Below are 27569 nucleotides of genomic sequence, written 5' to 3'. Positions count from 1 at the left end.
CCAGTGACATCACTTCCTGAGGAAGCTGGGACATGGCGCTGTCACTGCGCTGTCACCTCTCTCTCCTGCAGTGACAGCGACGTGATGGGAGGTGTGGGACTGCTGCTCCTACTGGGAGCCCTGCAAGGTGAGAGCCGGGGAGAAGCATCGCAATAAGGCACTGGGGAGGGGTTTTCTTACGATGTCCGGTTATAATTACTAATAATATAATAATAATTATTATTATGATTAAATAAGGCACTTCAGGAGTTGGGTTAGTTAGTACCTGACCGTGTCTCTGGACATGTGGTTATAATTATGATCATGCTTCATGTTTTTGTGATAAATTAGACTGTAAGCTCTCTGGGAAAGTGTTACCTGTGTTATTCAGCACTGTGTATATTCTCATCTGTACTGTATACAGTATATAACTAATATTAATCACCTACCTCCTGCAGTGCAGTGCCATGTGCAGGGGTTATATACAAATCCCCCACCTCTTGCAGTGCCATGTGAATGGGTTATATACAGATCCCCCACCTCCTGCAGTGCCATGTGAATGTGTTATATACAGATCCCCCACCTCTTGCAGTGCCGTGTGAATGGGTTATATACAAATCCCCCACCTCCTGCAGTGCAGTGTGAATGTGTTATATACAGATCCCCCACCTCCTGCAGTGCCATGTGAATGGGTTATATACACATCCCCCACCTCCTGCAGTGCCATGTGAATGGTTTGTATACAGATCCCCCACCTCCTGCAGTGCCATGTGAATGGGTTATATACAGATCCCCCACCTCCTGCAGTGCCATGTGAATGGGTTATATATAGATCCCCCACCTCCTGCAGTGCCATGTGAATGGGTTATATACAGATCCCCCACCTCCTGCAGTGCCATGTGAATGGGTTATATACAGATCCCCCACCTCCTGCAGTGTCATGTGAATGGGTTATATATAGATCCCCCACCTCCTACAGTGCCATGTGAATGGGTTATATACAGATCCCCCACCTCCTGCAGTGCCATGTGAATGGGTTATATACACACCCCACCTCCTGCAGTGCCATGTGAATGGGTTATATACAGATCCCCCACCTCCTGCAGTGCCATGTGAATGGGTTATATACAGATCCACCACCTCCTGCAGTGCCGTGTGAATGTGTTATATACAGATCCCCCACCTCCTGCAGTGCCATGTGAATGGGTTATATACACATCCCCCCACCTCCTGCAGTGCCATGTGAATGGGTTAAATACAGATCCCCCACCTCCTGCAGTGCCATGTGAATGGGTTATATACACATCCCCCACCTCCTGCAGTGCCATGTGAATGGGTTATATACAGATCCCCCACCTCCTGCAGTGCCATGTGAGTGGGTTATATACACATACCCCACCTCCTGCAGTGCCATGTGAGTGGGTTATATACAGATCCCCCACCTCCTGCAGTGCCATGTGAATCGGTTATATACAGATCCCCCACCCCCTGCAGTGCCGTGTGAATGGGTTATATACAGATCCCCCACCTCTTGCAGTGCCGTGTGAATGGGTTATATACAGATCACCCACCTCCTGCAGTGCCATGTGAATGGGTTATATACAGATCCCCCCCCCCTGCAGTGCCATGTGAATGGGTTATATACACATCCCCCACCTCCTGCAGTGCCGTGTGAATGGGTTATATACACCCCCCCCTCCTGCAGTGCCGTGTGAATGGGTTATATACACCCCCCCCCTCCTGCAGTGCCATGTGAATGGGTTATATACACATCCCCCACCTCCTGCAGTGCCATGTGAATCGGTTATATACAGATCCCCCACCCCCTGCAGTGCCGTGTGAATGGGTTATATACAGATCCCCCACCTCTTGCAGTGCCGTGTGAATGGGTTATATACAGATCACCCACCTCCTGCAGTGCCATGTGAATGGGTTATATACAGATCCCCCACCCCCTGCAGTGCCATGTGAATGGGTTATATACAGATCCCCCACCTCCTGCAGTGCCGTGTGAATGGGTTATATACAGATCCCCCACCTCCTGCAGTGCCGTGTGAATGGGTTATATACAGATCCCCCACCTCCTGCAGTGCTGTGTGAATGGGTTATATACAGATCCCCCACCTCCTGCAGTGCCGTGTGAATGGGTTATATACAGATCCCCCACCTCCTGCAGTGACATGTGAATGGCTTATATACAGATCCCCCACCTCCTGCAGTGCCATGTGAATGGGTTATATACAGATCCCCCACCTCCTGCAGTGCCATGTGAATGGGTTATATACAGATCCCCCACCTCCTGCAGTGCCGTGTGAATGGGTTATATACAGATCCCCCACCTCCTGCAGTGCCGTGTGAATGGGTTATATACACACCCCCCACCTCCTGCAGTGCCATGTGAATGGGTTATATACAGATCCCCCACCTCCTGCAGTGCCATGTGAATGGGTTATATACACCCCCCCCCTCCTGCAGTGCCATGTGAATGGGTTATATACAGATCCCCCACCTCCTGCAGTGCCATGTGAATGGGTTATATACAGATCCCCCACCTCCTGCAGTGCCATGTGAATGGGTTATATACAGATCCCCCACCTCCTGCAGTGCCATGTGAATGGGTTATATACAGATCCCCCACCTCCTGCAGTGCCATGTGAATGGGTTATATACAGATCCCCCACCTCCTGCAGTGCCATGTGAATGGGTTATATACAGATCCCCCACCTCCTGCAGTGCCATGTGAATGGGTTATATACACCCCCCCCCCTCCTGCAGTGCCGTGTGAATGGGTTATATACACACCCCACCTCCTGCAGTGCAGTGTGAATGGGTTATATACAGATCCCCCACCTCCTGCAGTGCCATGTGAATGGGTTATATACAGATCCCCCACCTCCTGCAGTGCCACGTGAATGGGTTATATACAGATCCACCACCTCCTGCAGTGCCATGTGAATGGGTTATATACAGATCCCCCACCTCCTGCAGTGCCATGTGAATGGGTTATATACAGATCCCCCACCTCCTGCAGTGCCATGTGAATGGGTTATATACAGATCCCCCACCTCCTACAGTGCCATGTGAATGGGTTATATACAGATCCCCCACCTCCTGCAGTGCCACGTGAATGGGTTATATACAGATCCACCACCTCCTGCAGTGCCATGTGAATGGGTTATATACAGATCCCCCACCTCCTGCAGTGCCATGTGAATGGGTTATATACAGATCCCCCACCTCCTGCAGTGCCATGTGAATGGGTTATATACAGATCCCCCACCTCCTGCAGTGCCATGTGAATGGGTTATATACAGATCCACCACCTCCTGCAGTGCCATGTGAATGGGTTATATACAGATCCCCCACCTCCTGCAGTGCAGTGTGAATGGGTTATATACAGATCCCCCACCTCCTGCAGTGCTGTGTGAATGGGTTATATACAGATCCCCCACCTCCTGCAGTGCTGTGTGAATGGGTTATATACAGATCCCCCACCTCCTGCAGTGCCGTGTGAATGGGTTATATACAGATCCCCCACCTCCTGCAGTGACATGTGAATGGGTTATATACACCCCCCCCCCCCACCTCCTGCAGTGCCGTGTGAATGGGTTATATACAGATCCCCCACCTCCTGCAGTGCCATGTGAATGGGTTATATACAGATCCACCACCTCCTGCAGTGCCATGTGAATGGGTTATATACAGATCCCCCACCTCCTGCAGTGCTGTGTGAATGGGTTATATACAGATCCCCCACCTCCTGCAGTGCCGTGTGAAGGGGTTATATACAGATCCCCCACCTCCTGCAGTGCTGTGTGAATGGGTTATATACAGATCCCCCACCTCCTGCAGTGCCATGTGAATGGGTTATATACAGATCCCCCACCTCCTGCAGTGCCATGTGAATGGGTTATATACAGATCCCCCACCTCCTGCAGTGCCATGTGAATGGGTTATATACAGATCCCCCACCTCTTGCAGTGACATGTGAATGGGTTATATACAGATCCCCCACCTCCTGCAGTGCTGTGTGAATGGGTTATATACAGATCCCCCACCTCCTGCAGTGCCATGTGAATGGGTTATATACAGATCCCCCACCTCCTGCAGTGCTGTGTGAATGGGTTATATACACCCCCCCACCTTCTGCAGTGACATGTGAGTGGGTTATATACACACCCCACCTCCTGCAGTGCCATGTGAATGGGTTATATACAGATCCCCCACCTCCTGCAGTGCAGTGTGAATGGGTTATATACAGATCCCCCACCTCCTGCAGTGCCATGAGAATGGGTTATATACAGATCCCCCACCTCCTGCAGTGCCATGTGAATGGGTTATATACACCCCCCCACCTTCTGCAGTGCCATGTGAATGGGTTATATACAGATCCCCCACCTCCTGCAGTGCCATGTGAATGGGTTATATACAGATCCCCCACCTCCTGCAGTGACATGTGAATGGGTTATATACAGATCCCCCACCTCCTGCAGTGCCATGTGAATGGGTTATATACAGATCCCCCACCTCCTGCAGTGCCGTGTGAATGGGTTATATACAGATCCCCCACCTCCTGCAGTGCCATGTGAATGAGTTATATACAGATCCCCCACCTCCTGCAGTGACATGTGAATGGGTTATATACAGATCCCCCACCTCCTGCAGTGCCGTGTGAATGGGTTATATACAGATCCCCCACCTCCTGCAGTGCCTTGTGAATGGGTTATATACAGATCCCCCACCTCCTGCAGTGACATGTGAATGGGTTATATACAGATCCCCCACCTCCTGCAGTGCCATGTGAATGGGTTATATACAGATCCCCCACCTCCTGCAGTGCCGTGTGAATGGGTTATATACAGATCCCCCACCTCCTGCAGTGCCATGTGAATGAGTTATATACAGATCCCCCACCTCCTGCAGTGACATGTGAATGGGTTATATACAGATCCCCCACCTCCTGCAGTGACATGTGAATGGGTTATATACAGATCCACCACCTCCTGCAGTGCCATGTGAATGGGTTATATACAGATCCCCCACCTCCTGCAGTGCCATGTGAATGGGTTATATACAGATCCACCACCTCCTGCAGTGCCATGTGAATGGGTTATATACAGATCCCCCACCTCCTGCAGTGCAGTGTGAATGGGTTATATACAGATCCCCCACCTCCTGCAGTGCCATGTGAATGGGTTATATACAGATCCCCCACCTCCTGCAGTGACATGTGAATGGGTTATATACAGATCCCCCCCCTCCTGCAGTGCTGTGTGAATGGGTTATATACAGATCCCCCACCTCCTGCAGTGCTGTGTGAATGGGTTATATACACCCCCCCACCTCCTGCAGTGCCATGTGAATGGGTTATATACAGATCCCCCACCTCCTGCAGTGCCGTGTGAATGGGTTATATACAGATCCCCCACCTCCTGCAGTGCCGTGTGAATGGGTTATATACAGATCCCCCACCTCCTGCAGTGCCGTGTGAATGGGTTATATACAGATCCCCCACCTCCTGCAGTACCATGTGAATGGGTTATATACAGATCCCCCACCTCCTGCAGTGCTGTGTGAATGGGTTATATACAGATCCCCCACCTCCTGCAGTGCCATGTGAATGGGTTATATACAGATCCCCCACCTCCTGCAGTGCCGTGTGAATAGGTTATATACAGATCCCCCACCTCCTGCAGTGCCATGTGAATGGGTTATATACAGATCCCCCACCTCCTGCAGTGCCATGTGAATGGGTTATATACAGATCCCCCACCTCCTGCAGTGCTGTGTGAATAGGTTATATACAGATCCCCCACCTCCTGCAGTGCTGTGTGAATGGGTTATATACAGATCCCCCACCTCCTGCAGTGCCATGTGAATGGGTTATATACAGATCCCCCACCTCCTGCAGTGCTGTGTGAATGGGTTATATACAGATCCCCCACCTCCTGCAGTGCCGTGTGAATGGGTTATATACAGATCCCCCACCTCCTGCAGTGCCGTGTGAATGGGTTATATACAGATCCCCCACCTCCTGCAGTGCCATGTGAATGGGTTATATACAGATCCCCCACCTCCTGCAGTGCCGTGTGAATGGGTTATATACAGATCCCCCACCTCCTGCAGTGCAGTGTGAATGGGTTATATACAGATCCCCCACCTCCTGCAGTGCCATGTGAATGGGTTATATACAGATCCCCCACCTCCTGCAGTGCCATGTGAATGGGTTATATACAGATCCCCCACCTCCTGCAGTGCCGTGTGAATGGGTTATATACAGATCCCCCACCTCCTGCAGTGCCATGTGAATGGGTTATATACAGATCCCCCACCTCCTGCAGTGCCATGTGAATGGGTTATATACAGATCCCCCACCTCCTGCAGTGCCGTGTGAATGGGTTATATACAGATCCCCCACCTCCTGCAGTGCCGTGTGAATGGGTTATATACAGATCCCCCACCTCCTGCAGTGACATGTGAATGGGTTATATACAGATCCCCCACCTCCTGCAGTGCCATGTGAATGGGTTATATACAGATCCCCCACCTCCTGCAGTGCCATGTGAATGGGTTATATACAGATCCCCCACCTCCTGCAGTGCCATGTGAATGGGTTATATACAGATCCCCCACCTCCTGCAGTGCCATGTGAATGGGTTATATACAGATCCCCCACCTCCTGCAGTGCCATGTGAATGGGTTATATACAGATCCCCCACCTCCTGCAGTGCCATGTGAATGGGTTATATACAGATCCCCCACCTCCTGCAGTGCCATGTGAATGGGTTATATACAGATCCCCCACCTCCTGCAGTGCCATGTGAATAGGTTATATACAGATCCCCCACCTCCTGCAGTGCCATGTGAATGGGTTATATACAGATCCCCCACCTCCTGCAGTGCCGTGTGAATGGGTTATATACAGATACCCCACCTCCTGCAGTGCCGTGTGAATGGGTTATATACAGATCCCCCACCTCTTGCAGTGCTGTGTGAATGGGTTATATACAGATCCCCCACCTCCTGCAGTGCCGTGTGAATGGGTTATATACACCCCCCCCACCTCCTGCAGTGCCATGTGAATGGGTTATATACACCCCCCCCACCTCCTGCAGTGCCGTGTGAATGGGTTATATACAGATCCCCCACCTCCTGCAGTGCCGTGTGAATGGGTTATATACACCCCCCCCACCTCCTGCAGTGCCGTGTGAATGGGTTATATACAGATCCCCCACCTCCTGCAGTGCCATGTGACTGTGTTATATACAGATCCCCCACCTCCTGCAGTGACATGTGAATGGGTTATATACACCCCCCCCACCTCCTGCAGTGCCGTGTGAATGGGTTATATACAGATCCCCCACCTCCTGCAGTGCAGTGTGAATGGGTTATATACAGATCCCCCACCTCCTGCAGTGCAGTGTGAATGGGTTATATACAGATCCCCCACCTCCTGCAGTGCCATGTGAATGGGTTATATACAGATCCCCCACCTCCTGCAGTGCCATGTGAATGGGTTATATACAGATCCCCCACCTCCTGCAGTGCCATGTGAGTGGGTTATATACAGTACAGATCCCCCACCTCCTGCAGTGCCATGTGAATGGGTTATATACAGATCCCCCACCTCCTGCAGTGCAGTGTGAATGGGTTATATACAGATCCCCCACCTCCTGCAGTGACATGTGAATGGGTTATATACAGATCCCCCACCCCCTGCAGTGCCATGTGAATGGGTTATATACAGATCCCCCACCTCCTGCAGTGCTGTGTGAATGGGTTATATACAGATCCCCCACCTCCTGCAGTGCTGTGTGAATGGGTTATATACACACCCCACCTCCTGCAGTGCCATGTGAATGGGTTATATACAGATCCCCCACCTCCTGCAGTGCCATGTGAATGGGTTATATACAGATCCCCCACCTCCTGCAGTGCTGTGTGAATGGGTTATATACAGATCCCCCACCTCCTGCAGTGCTGTGTGAATGGGTTATATACACCCCCCCACCTCCTGCAGTGCCATGTGAATGGGTTATATACAGATCCCCCGCCTCCTGCAGTGCTGTGTGAATGGGTTATATACAGATCCCCCACCTCCTGCAGTGCCATGTGAATAGGTTATATACAGATCCCCCACCTCCTGCAGTGCTGTGTGAATGGGTTATATACAGATCCCCCACCTCCTGCAGTGCTGTGTGAATGGGTTATATACAGATCCCCCACCTCCTGCAGTGCTGTGTGAATGGGTTATATACACCCCCCCCCCTCCTGCAGTGCCATGTGAATGGGTTATATACAGATCCCCCACCTCCTGCAGTGCTGTGTGAATGGGTTATATACAGATCCCCCACCTCCTGCAGTGCCATGTGAATGGGTTATATACAGATCCCCCACCTCCTGCAGTGCCATGTGAATGGGTTATATACAGATCCCCCACCTCCTGCAGTGCCATGTGAATGGGTTATATACAGATCCCCCACCTCCTGCAGTGCCATGTGAATGGGTTATATACAGATCCCCCACCTCCTGCAGTGCCGTGTGAATGGGTTATATACACACCCCACCTCCTGCAGTGCCGTGTGAATGGGTTATATACAGATCCCCCACCTCCTGCAGTGCCGTGTGAATGGGTTATATACAGATCCCCCACCTCCTGCAGTGCTGTGTGAATGGGTTATACTGTACACACCCCACTGACTGTGCTCTGTGTGTGACAGGGTTTCTCTCGCAGAAGATCCACGTATCCCAGATCCCTGCAGTGACCACCACAGAGGGAAGCACAGTCACCTTACAGTGCGACTACACCCTGAGCAGCACAGAGAGGGCACGCGTCGGCTCGTACAGATGGTACAGACATGGGCTGGGCGGGCCTGAGGTCTCTGATTCCAGTAAAGATTTCATGGGCAGAGTCTCCAGCGCAACTCAGAGCGATTTCATCGATAAGCGCTCTGCCGATATGAAGCTGCACAGAGTGATTCTCACGGACACCGGGATGTATGTCTGTCAGGTTGAGATCCAGGACAATGAGATAATATCAGGACACGGAAATGGGACATTCCTCAACGTGACCGCCGGTGAGATTCTTAGGCCTGGGACATAGTACAGCAGGTCGTGCTGAGCCGCGCTGAGCAGATGCACTTACCCCCTGCATCTGTCATCCGCACGGCTTTAGCAGCCGCTTCCGCATGCGTGCGGAGGCTCAGAAATTTTGAGGAAACAGGCAAATTTAAAATTTGCCACTCAGGGGAGCGGAGGAGCGGTCACGTGACCGCTCACATCCAATGAGAGCGAGGGACTAGCCCCGCCTCCCGCCACGCCTCCGTTCCGCCTCCACCACGCCTTCGCCCCACCCCAAAGCGCGCTCACTGCCTCGCCTGCCAGGACACAAAAAAGCTCCAGTTTGAGCAGGCGAGGCAGCGCAGGAGCGCGGATCAGCGCGGCCCGAGGCACCATGCCCGAGGCACCATGCCCGAGGCACCATGCCCGAGGCCTTACTTGGGATCTGACTCCAGTGGAGACATGAAATACACGTTAGGAAGTGGGAAATATTCCCCAGATAAAACTGTAAAGAGCGAAAGTAAAACTGGATGGAGGGAAAATTTAGCCCAAGGTCACGTGGGGCCTTTGTACAACATACATTAGGCCGAGCTCAGACTGGCTGCTACGGCCACACGCTTGCGCACGCGCCTCCGCCGCGCACTCCTGCAGCCCAGCGATCTGTCCTCAACCTGCAGGAGTTGGGTCGCGGCGTTTGGGGGTGTGGTGGGGGTGGGGGCGTGATGAACACGTCAGAGAGCTGGTCTGCCTTTATTGGCTGAACCAGCTCACGTGACGCGACTGCAGCCCCAAATTTCAATTTGGTTTGTGGCGGAAAAATGTCGCAGCGTCAACGCTGTAGTTTGCCACCACAACCAGTTTCTAGTATGACAACTGTCATCCACTAGCGTCAAAGAGTGACAACCGTGTGCGTGCATGTAAGCGAGCGGACGTCGCGTAGCATCCTGTCTGATCTGGGCCTTAGATAAGTTCAACGCATGCACACACACACACGCACACACACACACACACATATGCATACACACACTACTGTAGCTATGTGCATCATTCATGAACTTAAAACACACACATTTGACCAGAACGAGCACCTCAAGTCACTGACCTGCAGGCTGGAGCAGAGGATGGAGCAGCCAGTGAGGTCTCAGAAGTCCCCTCCTCTACCTGGAATGTGCAGGAGCAATAGCATCCCTGGTTGTAATGTCACAAAGCCTGTGTGCTCTGCTCCCCTCCAAACCACCGGCTATTGCCCCCCCTATACCAGCAAGAGAAAACTCTAACACAGGGGCGGCCAACTCCAGTCCAAATGGTCACCAACAGGTCCAGTTTTGACCCTGGCTCAGTCAGTGGCTCAGTGAGCCACCTGTGCTGAAGCAGGGATATCCTTAAACCTGTTGGTGGCCCTTGAGGACTGGAGATGGCCACGCTGGCCCCAATACATGGAACACCACACACAGCAGGTTAAAAAATAGACACGTACATCAAGGTCACCCGTTTGGTAAGTCAGAGGTCCCCAACACCAGCCCTCAGGCACCGCTAACCGTGCAGGGTTTAAGGATAGCCTCTCATTAGCACAGGCGGCCCAATCATTGTGACTGAACCACCTGTGCTCTAGCAGAGGTATCTGTAACACCTGCACTGTGAGTGGGCCCTGAGGACTGGAGTTGGGGATCCCTGGGGTAAGTGATACTCATACTGCAATGATATGTATGGTGTGTAATATATTGGTGTATTTGGGCATAACCAAATCACACACACACTTCCTAAACACTGTATCTATTGATTAATGTCACACGCGCTGATTACTACGTTTGTTTTCAGTGGGAAATGGATGGAGATCATGTGCGGGTAATTAACTGCTTCACTGCTGCAGGGTGGGGGGTTTTTTTTACCATGTTTTTGGTGTCCTCAGCTGCACCAAACAATCCATCTGGGAATATCCTTCCTGTGTCTCTTGGCGTGGCAGCCGTGGTCCTGATAATATCCATCTCAGTGGCAGCTTATCTCCGTTACACCAAACCAGGTGAGGACGGCTTTATACCCAGTCTGGGAGTTGGGTCACCAATATAAGGATTATTACTCCGTACAGCGCAGGAAACACCCGGAGAGTTCTCCCCCCAGTGAGAGGCCAGTCACAGCGCGCTGAGGCCCATATTCACTCAACGGTGCTAAGATTTATCATGCTATTCAAGTGAATGGGAGCTAAAGCTTAGCACTCTCCAGTGCAGCGGTGGCAAACTCCGGTCCTCAAGGGTCACCAACAGGTTTTAAGGATATTCCTGCTTCAGCACAGGTAACTCAAACAGTTCCAGCCTCAGCACAGTCTTCGACTGAGCCACAGATTGAGCCTCCTGTGCTGGAGCAGGGATATCCTGAAACCTGACCTGTTGGTGGCCCTTGAGAATGGGAGTTGGCCGCCCCTGCTTTTGGTTAATCTGGGCTTCAGTATTACACTTACCCGGCATTTGCATATGTGCCTGAAACAAGGCGACAAACTTGAAAACACCTTTGTCTCCCTCCAAACCCAGCAGCTCTCGGTGTGATCAGGATTATGAAATGACCAGAAATCCATTTGATAAACCTGTCCTGGAACTCAGCTGTCTGTGGGTGGGTTTTCTGGCTATGCATCTTAACCCTGGCTGTGCTCAAAGCTGTGACCATGCAGCAAGCTTAGGCTTATAGGGGACCATGTTAAATGGTTTTGAAGCAAAAGGTGGCACTGTGTGCTCATTTGCATGTCATTTCCCAGGATCCCTTGCTGCAGTAGAAGCAGTGTATGCTGGGCGATAATGGTGAAAGGCAGGGTTGCAGACCTGACTAAGACATGCAAATGAGCATACAGTAATATTCCCATTTGCTGTATGCTTTACTATGGAGGGTTTTTGTCACTTTTTTTACCCACCATAACTTTACTAAGTGTGGTATCTATATATATATATATATATATACATATATATATATATATACATATATACATATATATATATATACATATATATATATATATACATATATATATATATACATACATACATACATACATACATACATACATATATATATATATATATATATATACAGTGTTCGACAATTGTATACATTTACTCGCCCGGGGCGGGTGGATTTAACCCCTGGCCGAGTAAATATTGGCACAAGCAGCACACGTGTATTTTTTAAATTTCCCGCCGCTCGCGCTGCTATTTTTCCCGCGCTGGCGCTGGAGAAAAAAAAAAAAGCCGGCTCTCTGATCACTGCCTTCGCTCCTCCCCCGCCTCTCAGCAACTTCCCCTCCTCAGCTCTTCCACTCCTCCCCCTTCCGCCAGCCAGCCCCTTCCACGCCTGTCTGCCTCAGACCCCTGCAGGGCCATCTGTCACCCCCCCTCCCATCGGGCCATCCGCCCCCCCCCTCCCCCTCCCATCGGGCCATCCACCCCCCCCCCCCCCTCACCCCAATCTCTCCCGGCCTCCGTGCCCACCCCACGCGTGCCTCTCCCTGCTCTAAGCAGGGGAAATCCCCTCACCGGAGCCTCTCCCTGCTCTAAGCAGGGGAAATCCCCTCACCGGAGCCTCTCCCGGAAATCCCCTCACCGGAGCCTCTCCCTGCTCTAAGCAGGGGAAATCCCCTCACCGGGGCCTCTGCCTGCTCTAAGCAGGGGAAATCCCCTCACCGGGGCCTCTGCCTGCTCTAAGCAGGGGAAATCCCCTCACCGGGGCCTCTGCCTGCTCTAAGCAGGGGAAATCCCCTCACCGGGGCCTCTGCCTGCTCTAAGCAGGGGAAATCCCCTCACCGGGGCCTCTGCCTGCTCTAAGCAGGGGAAATCCCCTCACCGGAGCCTCTCCCTGCTCGGTCTAAGCAGGATACTGCGGTGTCGGCGTCCCCCTCTGGAGGGGGCACGGCCCCTTGCAGAGGCCCTCCTGCCGTGCGGAGGCCCCCGCTGCCGTGCGGAGGCCCCCGCTGCCATGTGCGACCCCCCTGCCGTGCGGAGGCCCCCGCTGCCATGTGCGACCCCCTGCCTTGCGGGTGAGTGTTTGTGTGTGTGAGTGACAGACTGTGTGTGTGTGTGTGAGTTTGTCTGAGTGAGAGTGGGTGTCTGTGTCTGTGAGTGTGTCACCCTCTCTCCCTCTCCCTGTGTCACCCTCTCCCTGTGTCACCCTCACCCTGTGTCACCCTCACCCTGTGTCACCCTCACCCTGTGTCACCCTCACCCTGTGTCACCCTCTCCCTCTGTCACCCTCTCCCTGTGTCTCCCTCTCCCTGTGTCACCCTCTCTATCCCTCCCTCTCCCTGTGTCACCCTCTCCCTCTCCATGTGTCACCCTCTCCGTGTCACCCTCTCCCTGTGTCACCCTCCCTCTCCCTGTGTCACCCTCCCTCTCCCTGTGTCACCCTCCCTCTCCCTGTGTCACCCTCTCCCTGTGTCACCCTCTCCCTGTGTCACCCTCTCCCTGTGTCACCCTCTCCCTCTCCCTGTGTCACCCTCTCCTTGTGTCACCCTCTCCCTGTCTCTGTGTCACCCTCTCCTTGTGTCACCCTCTCCCTGTCTCTGTGTTACCCTCTCCCTCTCCGTGTCACCCTCCCTGTCCCTGTCACCCTCCCTCTCCCTGTGTCACCCTCCCTCTCCCTGTCACCCTCCCTCTCCCTGTGTCACCCTCCCTCTCCCTGTGTCACCCTCCCTCTCCCTGTGTCACCCTCCCTCTCCCTGTGTCACCCTCCCTCTCCCTGTGTCACCCACCCTCTCCCTCTCCCTGTGTCACCCTCTCCCTGTGTCACCCTCTCCCTGTGTCACTCTCTCCCTGTGTCACCCTCTCCATGTGTCACCCTCCCTCTCCCTGTGTCACCCTCCCTCTCCCTGTGTCACCCACTCTCTCCCTGTGTCACCCTCTCTCTCCCTCTCCCTGTGTCACCCTCTCTCTCCCTCTCCCTGTGTCACCCTCTCTCTCCCTGTCCCTGTGTCACCCTGTCCCTGTGCCACCCTCTCCCTGTCCCTGTGTCACCCTCTCCCTGTCCCTGTGTCACCCTCTCCCTGTGTCACCCTGTCCCTGTGTCACCCTCTCCCTCTCCCTGTGTCACCCTCTCCCTCTCCCTGTGTCACCCACCCTCTCCTTGTGTCACCCACCCTCTCCCTGTGTTGCCCTCTCCCTGTGTCGCCCTCTCCCTCTCTCTGTCACCCTCTCTCTGTCACCCTCTCCCTCTCTCTGTCACCCTCTCCCTCTCTCTGTCGCACTCTCCCTCTCTCTGTCGCACTCTCCCTCTCTCTGTCGCACTCTCCCTCTCTCTGTCACCCTCTCCCTCTCTCTGTCACCCTCTCCCTCTCTCTGTCGCACTCTCCCACTCTCTGTCGCACTCTCTCTGTCGCACTCTCTCTTTGTCTCTCATTCTCTCACTGTGTGTGTCTCTCATTCTCTCTCTTTCTCTGTGTGTCTCTTTCTCTGTGTGTCTCTCTTTCTCTCTGTGTGGGTGTGCCGCTCTCTGTGTGTGTGTGGGTGTCTGTCTGTCTCTCTCTGTCTCTCTCTGTGAAGCGCCGACGTCCAGACACTGGTTAAGGGGTTCAGGAAACTAGTCATTCACATCTGGCTTTTATTTCTAGATCCGACATTGACACACACACACACACACACACACACACACACACACACACACACACACACACACACACACACACACACACACACGACTAATTGTAGTATAATGTAATACAATAAATACATTTATGTCAAAAACGAATGTTGTTCTGACTAGGAATTTATTAAATGTATTTTATTTATATACTAGCTGATAGACCCGGCGTTGCCCGGAATGTGAATGGATAAAATAAAAAAGAATGTTGTTTGTAATAAAAAGTATATGAATGAAATACAATGAAAACAAAGAGTAATATATAAAAATTTTAAAAAGCTTTTATTGTCGTTGATGAAGAATAAAAAGTGGTATATAAATTTTTATTAAACATATGTAAGAGTCCATGTGATAATAATTGGTATAGTAATAAATTATTGTTGTTATTAAATGCAAGTTGATAAGAGAAAAGTAATTGTATGTGTGAACATACGTTGTCATCCAGAGGAAGGCAAAAAAAAAACCGTATTAAGGTGAAAAAAGAATTATTTCCTGACTCCAACAATTGGCAATCGGAACAATCCCTGGATGAACATCCGTCATATGTGTGTGTAAATGTAAAAGTATTGTTGTAGTAAATGTAAGTGGATGTGTGTAAGAATGATAATAGTAAATGTTTATTGTAATAGAGGAAGGGTGGGGGGGTGTGGGAAGAGGAAGGGTGGGTGGGTGTTGGTGTGGGAAGAGGAAGGGTGGGTGTGAAGAGTAAGGGTGGGTGGGGGGGTGGGAAGAGTAAGGGTGGGTGTGTGGGGGTGTGGGAAGAGTAAGGGTGTGGGAAGTGTAAGGGTGGGTGGGTGGGGGTGTGGGAAGAGTAAGGGTGGGTGGGTGGGGGTGTGTGAAGAGTAAGGGTGGGTGGATGTGAAGAGTAAGGGTGGGTGGGAAGAGGGAGGGTGGGTGTGTGGGAAGAGTAAGGGTGGGTGGGTGTGTGGGAAGAGTTTGTGTGGGAAGAGTAAGGGTGGGTGGGTGGGTGGGTTAGTGTGGGAAGAGTAAGGGTGGGTGTGTGGGAAGAGTGTGGGTGGGTGTGTGGGAAGAGTGTGGGTGGGTGGGAAGAGTGTGGGTGGGTGTGTGGGAAGAGTAAGGGTGGGTGGGTGGGTGTGTGGGAAGAGTAATTGTGTGGGAAGAGTAAGGGTGGGTGGGTGTGTGTGTGGGAAGAGTAAGGGTGGGTGGGTGGGTGTGTGGGAAGAGTAAGGGTGGGTGGGTGCATGTGTGGGAAGAGTAAGGGTGGGTGGGTGTGTGTGTGTGTGGGTAGAGTAAGGGTGGGTGGGTGTGTGGGAAGAGTAAGGGTGGGTGGGTGGGTGTGGGAAGAGTAAGGATGGGTGGGTGTGTGTGAAGAGTAAGGGTGGGTGGGTGGGTGTGTGTGAAGGTAAGGGTGGGTGGGTGTGTGTGAAGAGTAAAGGTGGGAGTGTGGGAAGAGTGTGGGTGGGTGGGAGTGTGGGAAGAGTGTGGGTGGGAGTGTGGGAGTGTGGGAAGAGTGTGGGTGGGTGGGAGTGTGGGAAGAGTAAGGGTGGGTGGGAAGAGTAAGGGTGGGTGGGTGGGTGGGTGGGAAGAGTAAGGGTGGGTGGGAAGAGTAAGGGTGGGTGGGTGGGAGTGTGGGAAGAGTAAGGGTGGGTGGGTGGGAGTGTGGGAAGAGTAAGGGTGGGTGGGTGGGAGTGTGGGAAGAGTAAGGGTGGGTGGGTGGGAGTGTGGGAAGAGTAAGGGTGGGTGGGAGTGTGGGAAGAGTAAGGGTGGGTGGGAGTGTGGGAAGAGTAAGGGTGGGTGGGTGGGAGTGTGGGAAGAGTAAGGGTGGGTGGGTGGGAGTGTGGGAAGAGTAAGGGTGGGTGGGTGGGAGTGTGGGAAGAGTAAGGGTGGGTGGGTGGGAGTGTGGGAAGAGTAAGGGTGGGTGGGTGCATGTGTGGGAAGAGTAAGGGTGGGTGGGTGTGTGTGTGTGTGGGTAGAGTAAGGGTGGGTGGGTGGGTGGGAAGAGTAAGGGTGGGTGGGTGGGTGTGGGAAGAGTAAGGATGGGTGGGTGTGTGTGAAGAGTAAGGGTGGGTGGGTGGGTGTGTGTGAAGGTAAGGGTGGGTGGGTGTGTGTGAAGAGTAAAGGTGGGAGTGTGGGAAGAGTGTGGGTGGGTGGGAGTGTGGGAAGAGTGTGGGTGGGTGGGAGTGTGGGAAGAGTGTGGGTGGGTGGGAGTGTGGGAAGAGTAAGGGTGGGTGGGTGGGAAGAGTAAGGGTGGGTGGGTGGGTGGGAAGAGTAAGGGTGGGTGGGTGGGTGGGAGTGTGGGAAGAGTAAGGGTGGGTGGGTGGGAGTGTGGGAAGAGTAAGGGTGGGTGGGTGGGAGTGTGGGAAGAGTAAGGGTGGGTGGGTGGGAGTGTGGGAAGAGTAAGGGTGGGTGGGTGGGAGTGTGGGAAGAGTAAGGGTGGGTGGGAGTGTGGGAAGAGTAAGGGTGGGTGGGTGGGAGTGTGGGAAGAGTAAGGGTGGGTGGGTGGGAGTGTGGGAAGAGTAAGGGTGGGTGGGTGGGAGTGTGGGAAGAGTAAGGGTGGGTGGGTGGGAGTGTGGGAAGAGTAAGGGTGGGTGGGTGGGAGTGTGGGAAGAGTAAGGGTGGGTGGGTGGGAGTGTGGGTGGGTGGGAGTGTGGGAAGAGTAAGGGTGGGTGGGTGGGAGTGTGGGAAGAGTGTGGGTGGGTGGGGGTGTGGGAAGAGTAAGGGTGGGTGGGTGGGGGTGTGGGAAGAGTAAGGGTGGGTGGGTGGGGGTGTGGGAAGAGTAAGGGTGGGTGGGTGGGGGGTTGTGGGAAGAGTAAGGGTGGGTGGGTGGGGGGTTGTAGGAAGAGTGTGGGTGGGGGGTTGTAGGAAGAGTAAGGGTGGGTGGGTGGGGGGTTGTAGGAAGAGTAAGGGTGGGTGGGTGGGGGGTTGTAGGAAGAGTAAGGGTGGGTGGGTGGGGGGTTGTAGGAAGAGTAAGGGTGGGTGGGGGGTTGTGGGAAGAGTAAGGGTGGGGTTGTGGGAAGAGGAATGGTGGGGGTGTGGGAAGAGGAAGGGTGTGTGGCTGTTGGGAAATAGCAGTAATGAACAGTAAGTATGATGTTTTTTTATTAAAAGTTGTTAAAATGTATATTTAATAAAGTAAAACATTTTGCCACAAAGAAAAAAAATAGTTTAAAACAAAAGGTTAAAATTAATTAGTGCAGAAAGTGATGTGTGCGGAGCGCATCCAGAGATTGGCGTTCGGAGGGCATTGGTAGATGTAAAATGTTTGTAGAAATGTTTGTTAATAAAGTTACAAATGTTGGCAGAAGAAAAAAAATGTAAAAAAATTATAATTTTTAAATGAGTTGTTGGTGAAAGTGATGTGTGCGGAGCGCATCCAGAGATTGGCGTGCGGAGGGCATTGGAAGATTTAAATGTATGTAGTTGATGTGTGAATGATGTTGAATGTATTAATGTAATATGTGTGGTGATGTGTGAATGAAGGAAAGTTGATTATAAATGAAAGTATGATATAGCGGCTATGGAAAAAAAGAAAGAAAGGAATAAATTATAAGAATGGATAAAAAAAATTAATTAGCAAAGCGGGGGTAATGTAAATAAAATGTATTATAGCGGCTATGAAACAAAGAAAATAAATGTAAATATAGTATAAATGGATAATAGGAAAAAAAATGTAGTGTGTCGGCCATTTTATAAATTGAATTGACACTGCGTATATACATTTGAATTGTAACAGACTTTGTCGGGCATTTTAAAAAATTGAAAAAGAGTGGCTAGGCGAAGGTAGGGGCGGGAATAGTATTGATAAAAAAGTAAACGTACGCCATTTTAGTGATATAAATTAATTGTAATTGTAAGTGAGTAGTTTGAGAAGAAATAGAAGTTCATAAACAGTAGGTACGGGTGGGCGGTGAGCGGCGTCCATGTGTTTGTAGAGGCAAATGTTTGTATTTAGTAGTTGAAAAGGCAAATGTTTGGTAAATGTATGTAGTTGATGTGTGAATGATGTAGAATGTTAAGTGTGTCGGGCATTTTATAAATAGAATTGAGACTGCGTAGGTGCACGGCATTGTAGAAAGAGAAATACATTTGAATAGTACCAGAGTTGAAAGAGTGCGGTGTGGGTGGCGGTTTATACGGGTATTTGCACAGACATTGAAGTAGTAGGGCTACGGGCGGCCGGTGTAATGTGCGCGCGAGTTAATGGACGCGTGCGGGCGGTGTAATGTGCGCGGCGGCGGGCATATATGAGGTGGGCAGAGAGGGTGCGGTGTAAGGGCCGCTGTAATATGAGCGGTTCGTTGCGGAGGGAGAATGAAGGTAATGGGCGGCAGTTTAGTAACGGTAATGGGCGATTGTCGTTGCGGAGGGAGAATTGTAAATGTGTGTAATGTGTAAGATGTGTGTAAGATGTGTGTGTGTGTGCACAGGGGTGACAGTGTGTGTGTGTGACAGTGAGTGTGGGGGGCGAGTGACAGTGAGTGTGAGGGGGTGAGTGTGTGTACAGGGTTGTGTGTGAGTGTGGGGGGTTGTGTGTGAGTGTGGGGGGTGAGTGACACTGAGTGTGTGTGGGGTGACAGTGTGTGTGTGACAGTGAGTGTGTGTACAGTGTTGAGTGACACTGAGTGTGAGGGGGTGACTGTGTGTACAGGGTTGTGTGTGAGTGTGGGGGGTTGTGTGTGAGTGTGGGGGGTGAGTGACACTGAGTGTGTGTGAGTGTGAGGGTGTGACTGTGTGTACAGGGTTGTGTGTGAGTGTGGGGGGCGAGTGACACTCGCCCACTGTGTGTGTGAGGGGTGTGAGTGTGGGGGGTTGTGTGTGAGTGTGGGGGGTGAGAGTGTGACATGTCAACTTACCAAGGAGTCGTCAGAGGTTCTGGCCGTGTGGTGTGACTGCAAGTGTGTGAGAGTGAAGGAGGTGATGTCACAGTGGGGCGTACCTCTTGGGCAATGACAGTCACGGACCAATGAGATTCACCGCAGATAGCACTAACCTCACTAACCATTCGATTTTATATATTAAGATTTTATTTTAAAGCAGGGTTGGGGGCAGGACTAGGGGCGGAGTTGGGGGTGGGACTAGGGCGGAGTTGGGGGCGGGACTAGGTGGCGAGTAGATTTTTTGGTTGGGCGAGTAGATTTTTGGGTGATTTGTCGAACACTGTATGTATATATATATATATATATATATATATATATCTCTCTATCTCCTAACTTCTCTTCCTGGTTTCTCTTCTCTGCAGCTTCTTCTTACATCAGAGAAGTGTAAGTACGCCTCGCCCCCTCCCACATCTTATAGGGTTTTTCCCCTTTATTTAGTTTTTTGAAGTTTCCCTACATTATTCTGCAGTTTCACTTGTCTTTCTGTTTCTCTGCAGGAGTCCTACAATCTACACTGACTTTACAACCCCAGGTAACATCAGACGTGCTCATTGCATTGGTAATCCTTTCTCACTGCACCTATCCCATACAGTAATAAGCAGACTGTTTACCACAGTGGGACATTATTATATACTGTGATTATATGGGTGTAATTACAGGCACTGGTCACTATGCGTTTGGAAAAACCAAAAATATTGGTAATAACCCAAGTTTTAGGGTGTTTATTCTCTATATTTATCAGCTTGGAAAACGAACCTTCTCTCTCCATCCATTGGGTGATGTTAAGTGTTTGTTCATTATGAAAAAATATTATAAACCAAGACATATGCTTGGAATATCTGAGGGGAAATTAGCTGCCAATAAGGACGTTAGTTACTTATCCCATTAAATAATAAGGACGTTAGTTACGTATCCCATTAAATAATAAGGACATTAGTTACTTATCCCATTAAATAATAAGGATGTTAGTTACTTATCCCATTAAATAATAAGGACGTTAGTTACTTATCCCATTAAATAATAAGGACGTTAGTTACTTATCCCATGAAATAATAAGGACGTTAGTTACTTAGTTACTTATTCCATTAAATAATAAGGACGTTAGTTACTTATCCCATTAAATAATAAGGACGTTAGTTACGTATCCCGTTAAATAATAAGGACGTTAGTTACTTATCCCGTTAAATAATAAGGATGTTAGTTACTTATCCCATTAAATAATAAGGACGTTAGTTACTTAGTTACTTATCCCATTAAATAATAAGGACGTTAGTTACTTATCCCATTAAATAATAAGGGCGTTAGTTACTTATCCCATTAAATAAGAAGGACGTTAGTTACTTATCCCATTAAATAATAAGGACGTTAGTTACGTATCCCGTTAAATAATAAGGATGTTAGATACTTATCCCATTAAATAATAAGGACGTTAGTTACTTAGTTACTTATCCCATTAAATAATAAGGACGTTAGTTACTTATCCCATTAAATAATAAGGGCGTTAGTTACTTATCCCATTAAATAATAAGGACGTTAGTTACTTATCCCATTAAATAATAAGGACGTTAGTTAGTTAGTTAGTTAGTTACTTATCCCATTAAATAATAAGGACGTTAGTTACTTATCCCATTAAATAATAAGGACGTTAGTTACGTATCCCGTTAAATAATAAGGACGTTAGTTACTTATCCCATTAAATAATAAGGACGTTAGTTACTTATACCATTAAATAATAAGGATGTTAGTTACTTATCCCATTAAATAATAAGGACGTTAGTTACTTAGTTACTTATCCCATTAAATAATAAGGACGTTAGTTACTTATCCCATTAAATAATAAGGACGTTAGTTACTTATCCCATTAAATAATAAGGACGTTAGTTAGTTAGTTACTTATCCCATTAAATAATAAGGACGTTAGTTACTTATCCCATTAAATAATAAGGACGTTAGTTACTTAGTTACTTATCCCATTAAATAATAAGGACGTTAGTTACTTAGTTACTTATCCCGTTAAATAATAATGACGTTAGTTACTTATCCCGTTAAATAATAATGACGTTAGTTACTTATCCCATTAAATAATAAGGACGTTAGTTACATATCCCATTAAATAATAAGGATGTTAGTTACTTATCCCATTAAATAATATGGACGTTAGTTACTTATCCCATTAAATAATAAGGACGTTAGTTACTTATCCCATTAAATAATAAGGACGTTAGTTACTTATCCCATTAAATAATAAGGACGTTAGTTACTTAGTTACTTATCCCATTAAATAATAAGGACGTTAGTTACTTAGTTACTTATCCCATTAAATAATAAGGACATTAGTTACTTAGTTACTTATCCCATTAAATAATAAGGACATTAGTTACTTAGTTACTTATCCCATTAAATAATAAGGACGTTAGTTACTTAGTTACTTATCCCATTAAATAATAAGGACATTAGTTACTTAGTTACTTATCCCATTAAATAATAAGGACATTAGTTACTTAGTTACTTATCCCATTAAATAATAAGGACATTAGTTACTTAGTTACTTATCCCATTAAATAATAAGGACGTTAGTTACTTAGTTACTTATCCCATTAAAGATAAAATCCAGGCTTTTCCTGAATACTTTTTCATTTAGATTTTTGTCCCTTTTTCCCCTTTAAGCCACAAGAAATGACGGCGTTCAAAGTCCAACGTTACAACAGGTGCAGTACTGTGTATTTATTACGGCCTGGCAGACAGGTGTGAGCACACTATACAGAGTATCACATCTTCCTTATATACTACACTTACTATACAGAGTATCACCTCTTCCTGATATACCACACTCACACTATGCAGAGTATCACATCTCCTCCCTGATATCACACCTGCAGAGTATCACATCTCCTCCCTGATATATCACAATCACACCTGCAGAGTATCATATAATCTCCGATATCACACTTACACCTGCAGAGTATCACATCTCCACCCTGATATACCACAATCACACCTGCAGAGTATCACATTTCCTCCCTGATATATCACATCTGCAGAGTATCACATCTCCTCCCTGATATCCCACTCACACCTGCAGAGTATCACATCTCCTCCCTGATATCCCACTCACACCTGCAGGGTATCACATCTCCTCCCAGATATCCCACTCACATCTGCAGAGTATTACATCTCCTCCCTGATATATCACATCTGCAGAGTATCACATCTCTTCCCTGATATCCCACTCACACCTGCAGAGTCTCACATCTCCTCCCTGATATCCCACTCACACCTGCAGGGTATCACATCTCCTCCCTGATATCCCACTCACATCTGCAGAGTATCACATCTCCTCCCTGATATATCACATCTGCAGAGTATCACATCTCCTCCCTGATATCCCACTCACACCTGCAGGGTATCACATCTCCCAGATATCCCACTCACACCTGCAGAGTCTCACATCTCCTCCCTGATATCACACTCACACCTGCAGGGTATCACATCTCCTCCCTGATATCCCACTCACACCTGCAGAGTCTCACATCTCCTCCCAGATATCCCACTCACACCTGCAGAGTATCACATCTCCTCCCTGATATCCCACTCACACCTGAAGGGTATCAGATCTCCTCCCAGATATCCCACTCATACCTGCAGGGTATCACATCTCCTCCCAGATATCCCACTCACACCTGCAGAGTATCACATCTCCTCCCAGATATCCCACTCACACCTGCAGGGTATCACATCTCCTCCCAGATATCCCACTCACACCTGCAGAGTATCACATCTCCTCCCAGATATCCCACTCACACCTGCAGGGTATCACATCTCCTCCCTGATATCCCACTCACACCTGCAGGGTATCACATCTCCTCCCAGATATCCCACTCACACCTGCAGAGTATCACATCTCCTCCCAGATATCCCACTCACACCTGCAGGGTATCACATCTCCTCCCTGATATCCAACTCACACCTGCAGGGTATCACATCTCCTCCCTGATATCCCACTCACACCTGCAGAGTCTCACATCTCCTCCCTGATATCCCACTCACACCTGCAGAGTCTCACATCTCCTCCCAGATATCCCACTCACACCTGCAGGGTATCACATCTCCTCCCTGATATCCCACTCACACCTGCAGGGTATCACATCTCCTCCCAGATATCCCACTCACACCTGCAGGGTATCACATCTCCTCCCAGATATCCCACTCACACCTGCAGAGTATCACATCTCCTCCCTGATATCCCACTCACACCTGCAGGGTATCACATCTCCTCCCAGATATCCCACTCACACCTGCAGGGTATCACATCTCCTCCCAGATATCCCACTCACACCTGCAGGGTATCACATCTCCTCCCTGATATCCCACTCACACCTGCAGGGTATCACATCTCCTCCCAGATATCCCACTCACACCTGCAGAGTATCACATCTCCTCCCAGATATCCCACGCACACCTGCAGAGTATCACATCTCCTCCCAGATATCCCACTCACACCTGCAGACTATCACATCTCCTCCCTGATATCCCACTCACACCTGCAGGGTATCACATCTCCTCCCTGATATCACACTCACACCTGCAGGGTATCACATCTCCTCCCAGATATCCCACTCACACCTGCAGAGTCTCACATCTCCTCCCAGATATCCCACGCACACCTGCAGACTATCACATCTCCTCCCTGATATCCCACTCACACCTGCAGGGTATCACATCTCCTCCCAGATATCCCACTCACACCTGCAGACTATCACATCTCCTCCCTGATATCCCACTCACACCTGCAGGGTATCACATCTCCTCCCAGATATCCCACTCACACCTGCAGAGTCTCACATCTCCTCCCTGATATCCCACTCACACCTGCAGAGTATCACATCTCCTCCCTGATATCCCACTCACACCTGCAGAGTATCACATCTCCTCCCAGATATCCCACTCACACCTGCAGAGTCTCACATCTCCTCCCTGATATCCCACTCACACCTGCAGAGTATCACATCTCCTCCCAGATATCCCACTCACACCTGCAGAGTATCACATCTCCTCCCAGATATCACACTCACACCTGCAGGGTATCACATCTCCTCCCTGATATCCCACTCACACCTGCAGAGTATCACATCTCCTCCCTGATATCCCACTCACACCTGCAGGGTATCACATCTCCTCCCAGATATCCCACTCACACCTGCAGAGTCTCACATCTCCTCCCTGATATCCCACTCACACCTGCAGAGTATCACATCTCCTCCCAGATATCCCACTCACACCTGCAGAGTATCACATCTCCTCCCAGATATCACACTCACACCTGCAGGGTATCACATCTCCTCCCTGATATCCCACTCACACCTGCAGAGTATCACATCTCCTCCCTGATATCCCACTCACACCTGCAGAGTCTCACATCTCCTCCCTGATATCCCACTCACACCTGCAGAGTCCCACAGCCCCTCTCTAATAGAAGGATATAACATCACAGGCAGACCCGCATGGTATTGTCAGCATGTTCCCCATAGACTTGTCACCCTGCCGGCCGCTCCAGCACGGTGAAGTGAATAGATCATTTGCTATATTTTGCAGCCGCTGCAGAGCTCAGAGGACGGTCACTACAGCCTGAAAAACCTCGAGTACACGTATCTGGGATGTCAAGAGAACAGCAAAAAGCCGACTCTCCAACAGAATGCGGAACTGGATCTGTACAGCGAGATACCATAACCGGGCAGGGGGACACCGCCAGACAATGTATATTTACACAATAGGAGCGGCTCTGTACAGCGAGATACAATAACCGGGCAGGGGGACACCGCCAAACAATGTACATTTACACAATAGGAGCGGCTCTGTACAGCGAGATACAATAACCGGGCAGGGGGACACCGCCAGACAATGTATATTTACACAATAGGAGCGGTTCTGTACAGCGAGATACAATAACCGGGCAGGGGGACACCGCCAGACAATGTATATTTACACAATAGGAGCGGTTCTGTACAGCGAGATACCATAACCGGGCAGGGGGACACCGCCAGACAATGTATATTTACACAATAGGAGCGGTTCTGTACAGCGAGATACAATAACCGGGCAGGGGGACACCGCCAGACAATGTATATTTACACAATAGGAGCGGTTCTGTACAGCGAGATACAATAACCGGGCAGTGGGACACCGACAGACAATGTATATTTACACAATAGGAGCGGTTCTGTACAGCGAGATACAATAACCGGGCAGTGGGACACCGACAGACAATGTATATGTACACAATAGGAGCGGTTCTGTACAGCGAGATACAATAACCGGGCAGTGGGACACCGACAGACAATGTATATGTACACAATAGGAGCGGTTCTGTACAGCGAGATACAATAACCGGGCAGGGGGACACCGACAGCAAATGTATATTTACACAATAGGAGCGGTTCTATATTCCTATCAGCGCTACTGTGCAGAAAGTCATTTATCCGTACACTAGGCCATCAGTGCGTGCGCTAATTACACATTCTCTCCATGACTCCGCGCTGTACCCTGCAGCAGCAGCAGCAGGAAGAGCAGGAACTCCCAGCTCCGATAAGTAGCTGAGGAAAACCAGAATATCAACCCAAGCTAATGCCCCATTGTGCAAACAGAAGGCAGGTGGGATAAAAATGAATCAGAAACCACAGGTGCGGGACACGCGCGTTGTCTGAGGTCAGTGGGGCACGTACTGATACATGGTTTATAACGTTACACAGCATTTTGTAAACCAGGGGTGGCCAGCTCCGGTCCTCAAGGGCCACCAACAGGTCTAATTTTCAGGATATCCCTGCTTCAGGTGGCTCAGTCTTCGAATTAGCCACTGATTGAGCCACTTGTGCTGAAGCTGAGACTGATCGAGCCACCTGTGCTAAGCCTTATGTATAAAAGTGTAATAGCTTCACACGTAAACGCCTTAGGCCCCGATTCACAAAACGGTGCTATGTTTTAGCACGTCCGAGCCCCCAGTCATATGAACGGGGGTAAAAGCGTGCTAAACCCCCTTTGTGGATCTGGGGAGAGCACAATAAAATGTTCCTCCCCAAATCTTGAGATGTGTGTGATTCCGACTCTTCTGCCTTTCACAAATAAAATAGTTGAAAAGGGTTTTTTAAAGAAAAATAGAAGGCATCTTTTACTTTCCTTGAAAAAAAAATACAATGACAAAAAAGTCTGATTTCCTGTTCAAATTTCTCATCTTCCAAGAGAATCTAAAAATCAGATGGACTTTCACTCAAGTGTCAAGGAGACAGAGGCGGGAGAGAGGCGTCAGTGAGGAGACGGGACGGGAGAGAGGCGTCAGTGAGGAGACGGGGCGGCAGAGAGGCGTCAGTGAGGAGACGGGACGGGAGAGAGGCGTCAGTGAGGAGACGGGGCGGGAGAGAGGCGTCAGTGAGGAGACGGGGCGGGAGAGAGGCGTCAGTGAGGAGACGGGACGGGAGAGAGGCGTCAGTGAGGAGACGGGACGGGAGAGAGGCGTCAGTGAGGAGACGGGGCGGGAGAGAGGAGACGGGGCGGGAGAGAGGCGTCAGTGAGGAGACGGGGCGGGAGAGAGGCGTCAGTGAGGAGACGGGGCGGGAGAGAGGCGTCAGTGAGGAGACGGGACGGGAGAGAGGCGTCAGTGAGGAGACGGGGCGGGAGAGAGGCGTCAGTGAGGAGACGGGGCAGGAGAGAGGCGTCAGTGAGGAGACGGGGCGGCAGAGAGGCGTCAGTGAGGAGACGGGGCGGGAGAGAGGCGTCAGTGAGGAGACGGGGCGGGAGAGGCGTCAGTGAGGAGACCGGGCGGGAGAGAGGCGTCAGTGAGGAGACGGGGCGGCAGTGAGGAGACGGGGCGAGAGAGAGGAGACGGGGCGGCAGAGAAGGCGGCAGTGAGGAGACGGGGCGGGAGAGAGGCGTCAGTGAGGAGACGGGGCGGCAGAGAGGCGTCAGTGAGGAGACGGGGCGGGAGAGAGGCGTCAGTGAGGGGACGGGAGAGAGGAGACGGGGCGGGAGAGAGGCGTCAGTGAGGAGACGGGGCAGGAGAGAGGCGTCAGCGAGGAGGCGGGGCGGGAG

The 27569-nt window shown here is 50.2% G+C and overlaps 1 protein-coding gene across 2 annotated transcripts; it reads left to right on the top strand.

The window, feature by feature from the left end:
* LOC142467898 (natural cytotoxicity triggering receptor 3-like) lies at positions 1–26878 on the top strand. 2 transcript variants are annotated; one of them, XM_075573856.1, is made up of 7 exons: positions 1–127; positions 8700–9056; positions 10949–11059; positions 19853–19874; positions 19988–20022; positions 22158–22198; positions 25083–26877. In XM_075573856.1, exons 1-7 carry the CDS (start codon positions 85–87, stop codon positions 25215–25217), a joined length of 744 nt encoding a protein of 247 aa, XP_075429971.1. In that variant the 5' UTR covers positions 1–84; the 3' UTR covers positions 25218–26877. The 2 variants fall into 2 exon arrangements, with proteins under 2 accessions (XP_075429971.1, XP_075429973.1); XM_075573858.1 differs by having other exon boundaries at positions 9–127; positions 19988–20049; positions 25083–26878.
* Positions 26879–27569: the final 691 nt, after the last annotated feature.

The sequence above is a fragment of the Ascaphus truei genome, chromosome 17, assembly GCF_040206685.1.
Source record: "Ascaphus truei isolate aAscTru1 chromosome 17, aAscTru1.hap1, whole genome shotgun sequence".
NCBI classification, from domain to species: Eukaryota; Metazoa; Chordata; class Amphibia; order Anura; family Ascaphidae; genus Ascaphus; species Ascaphus truei.
Note: the sequence above shows the minus strand (reverse complement) of the source record. Positions and strands in the feature narration are given on the sequence as shown.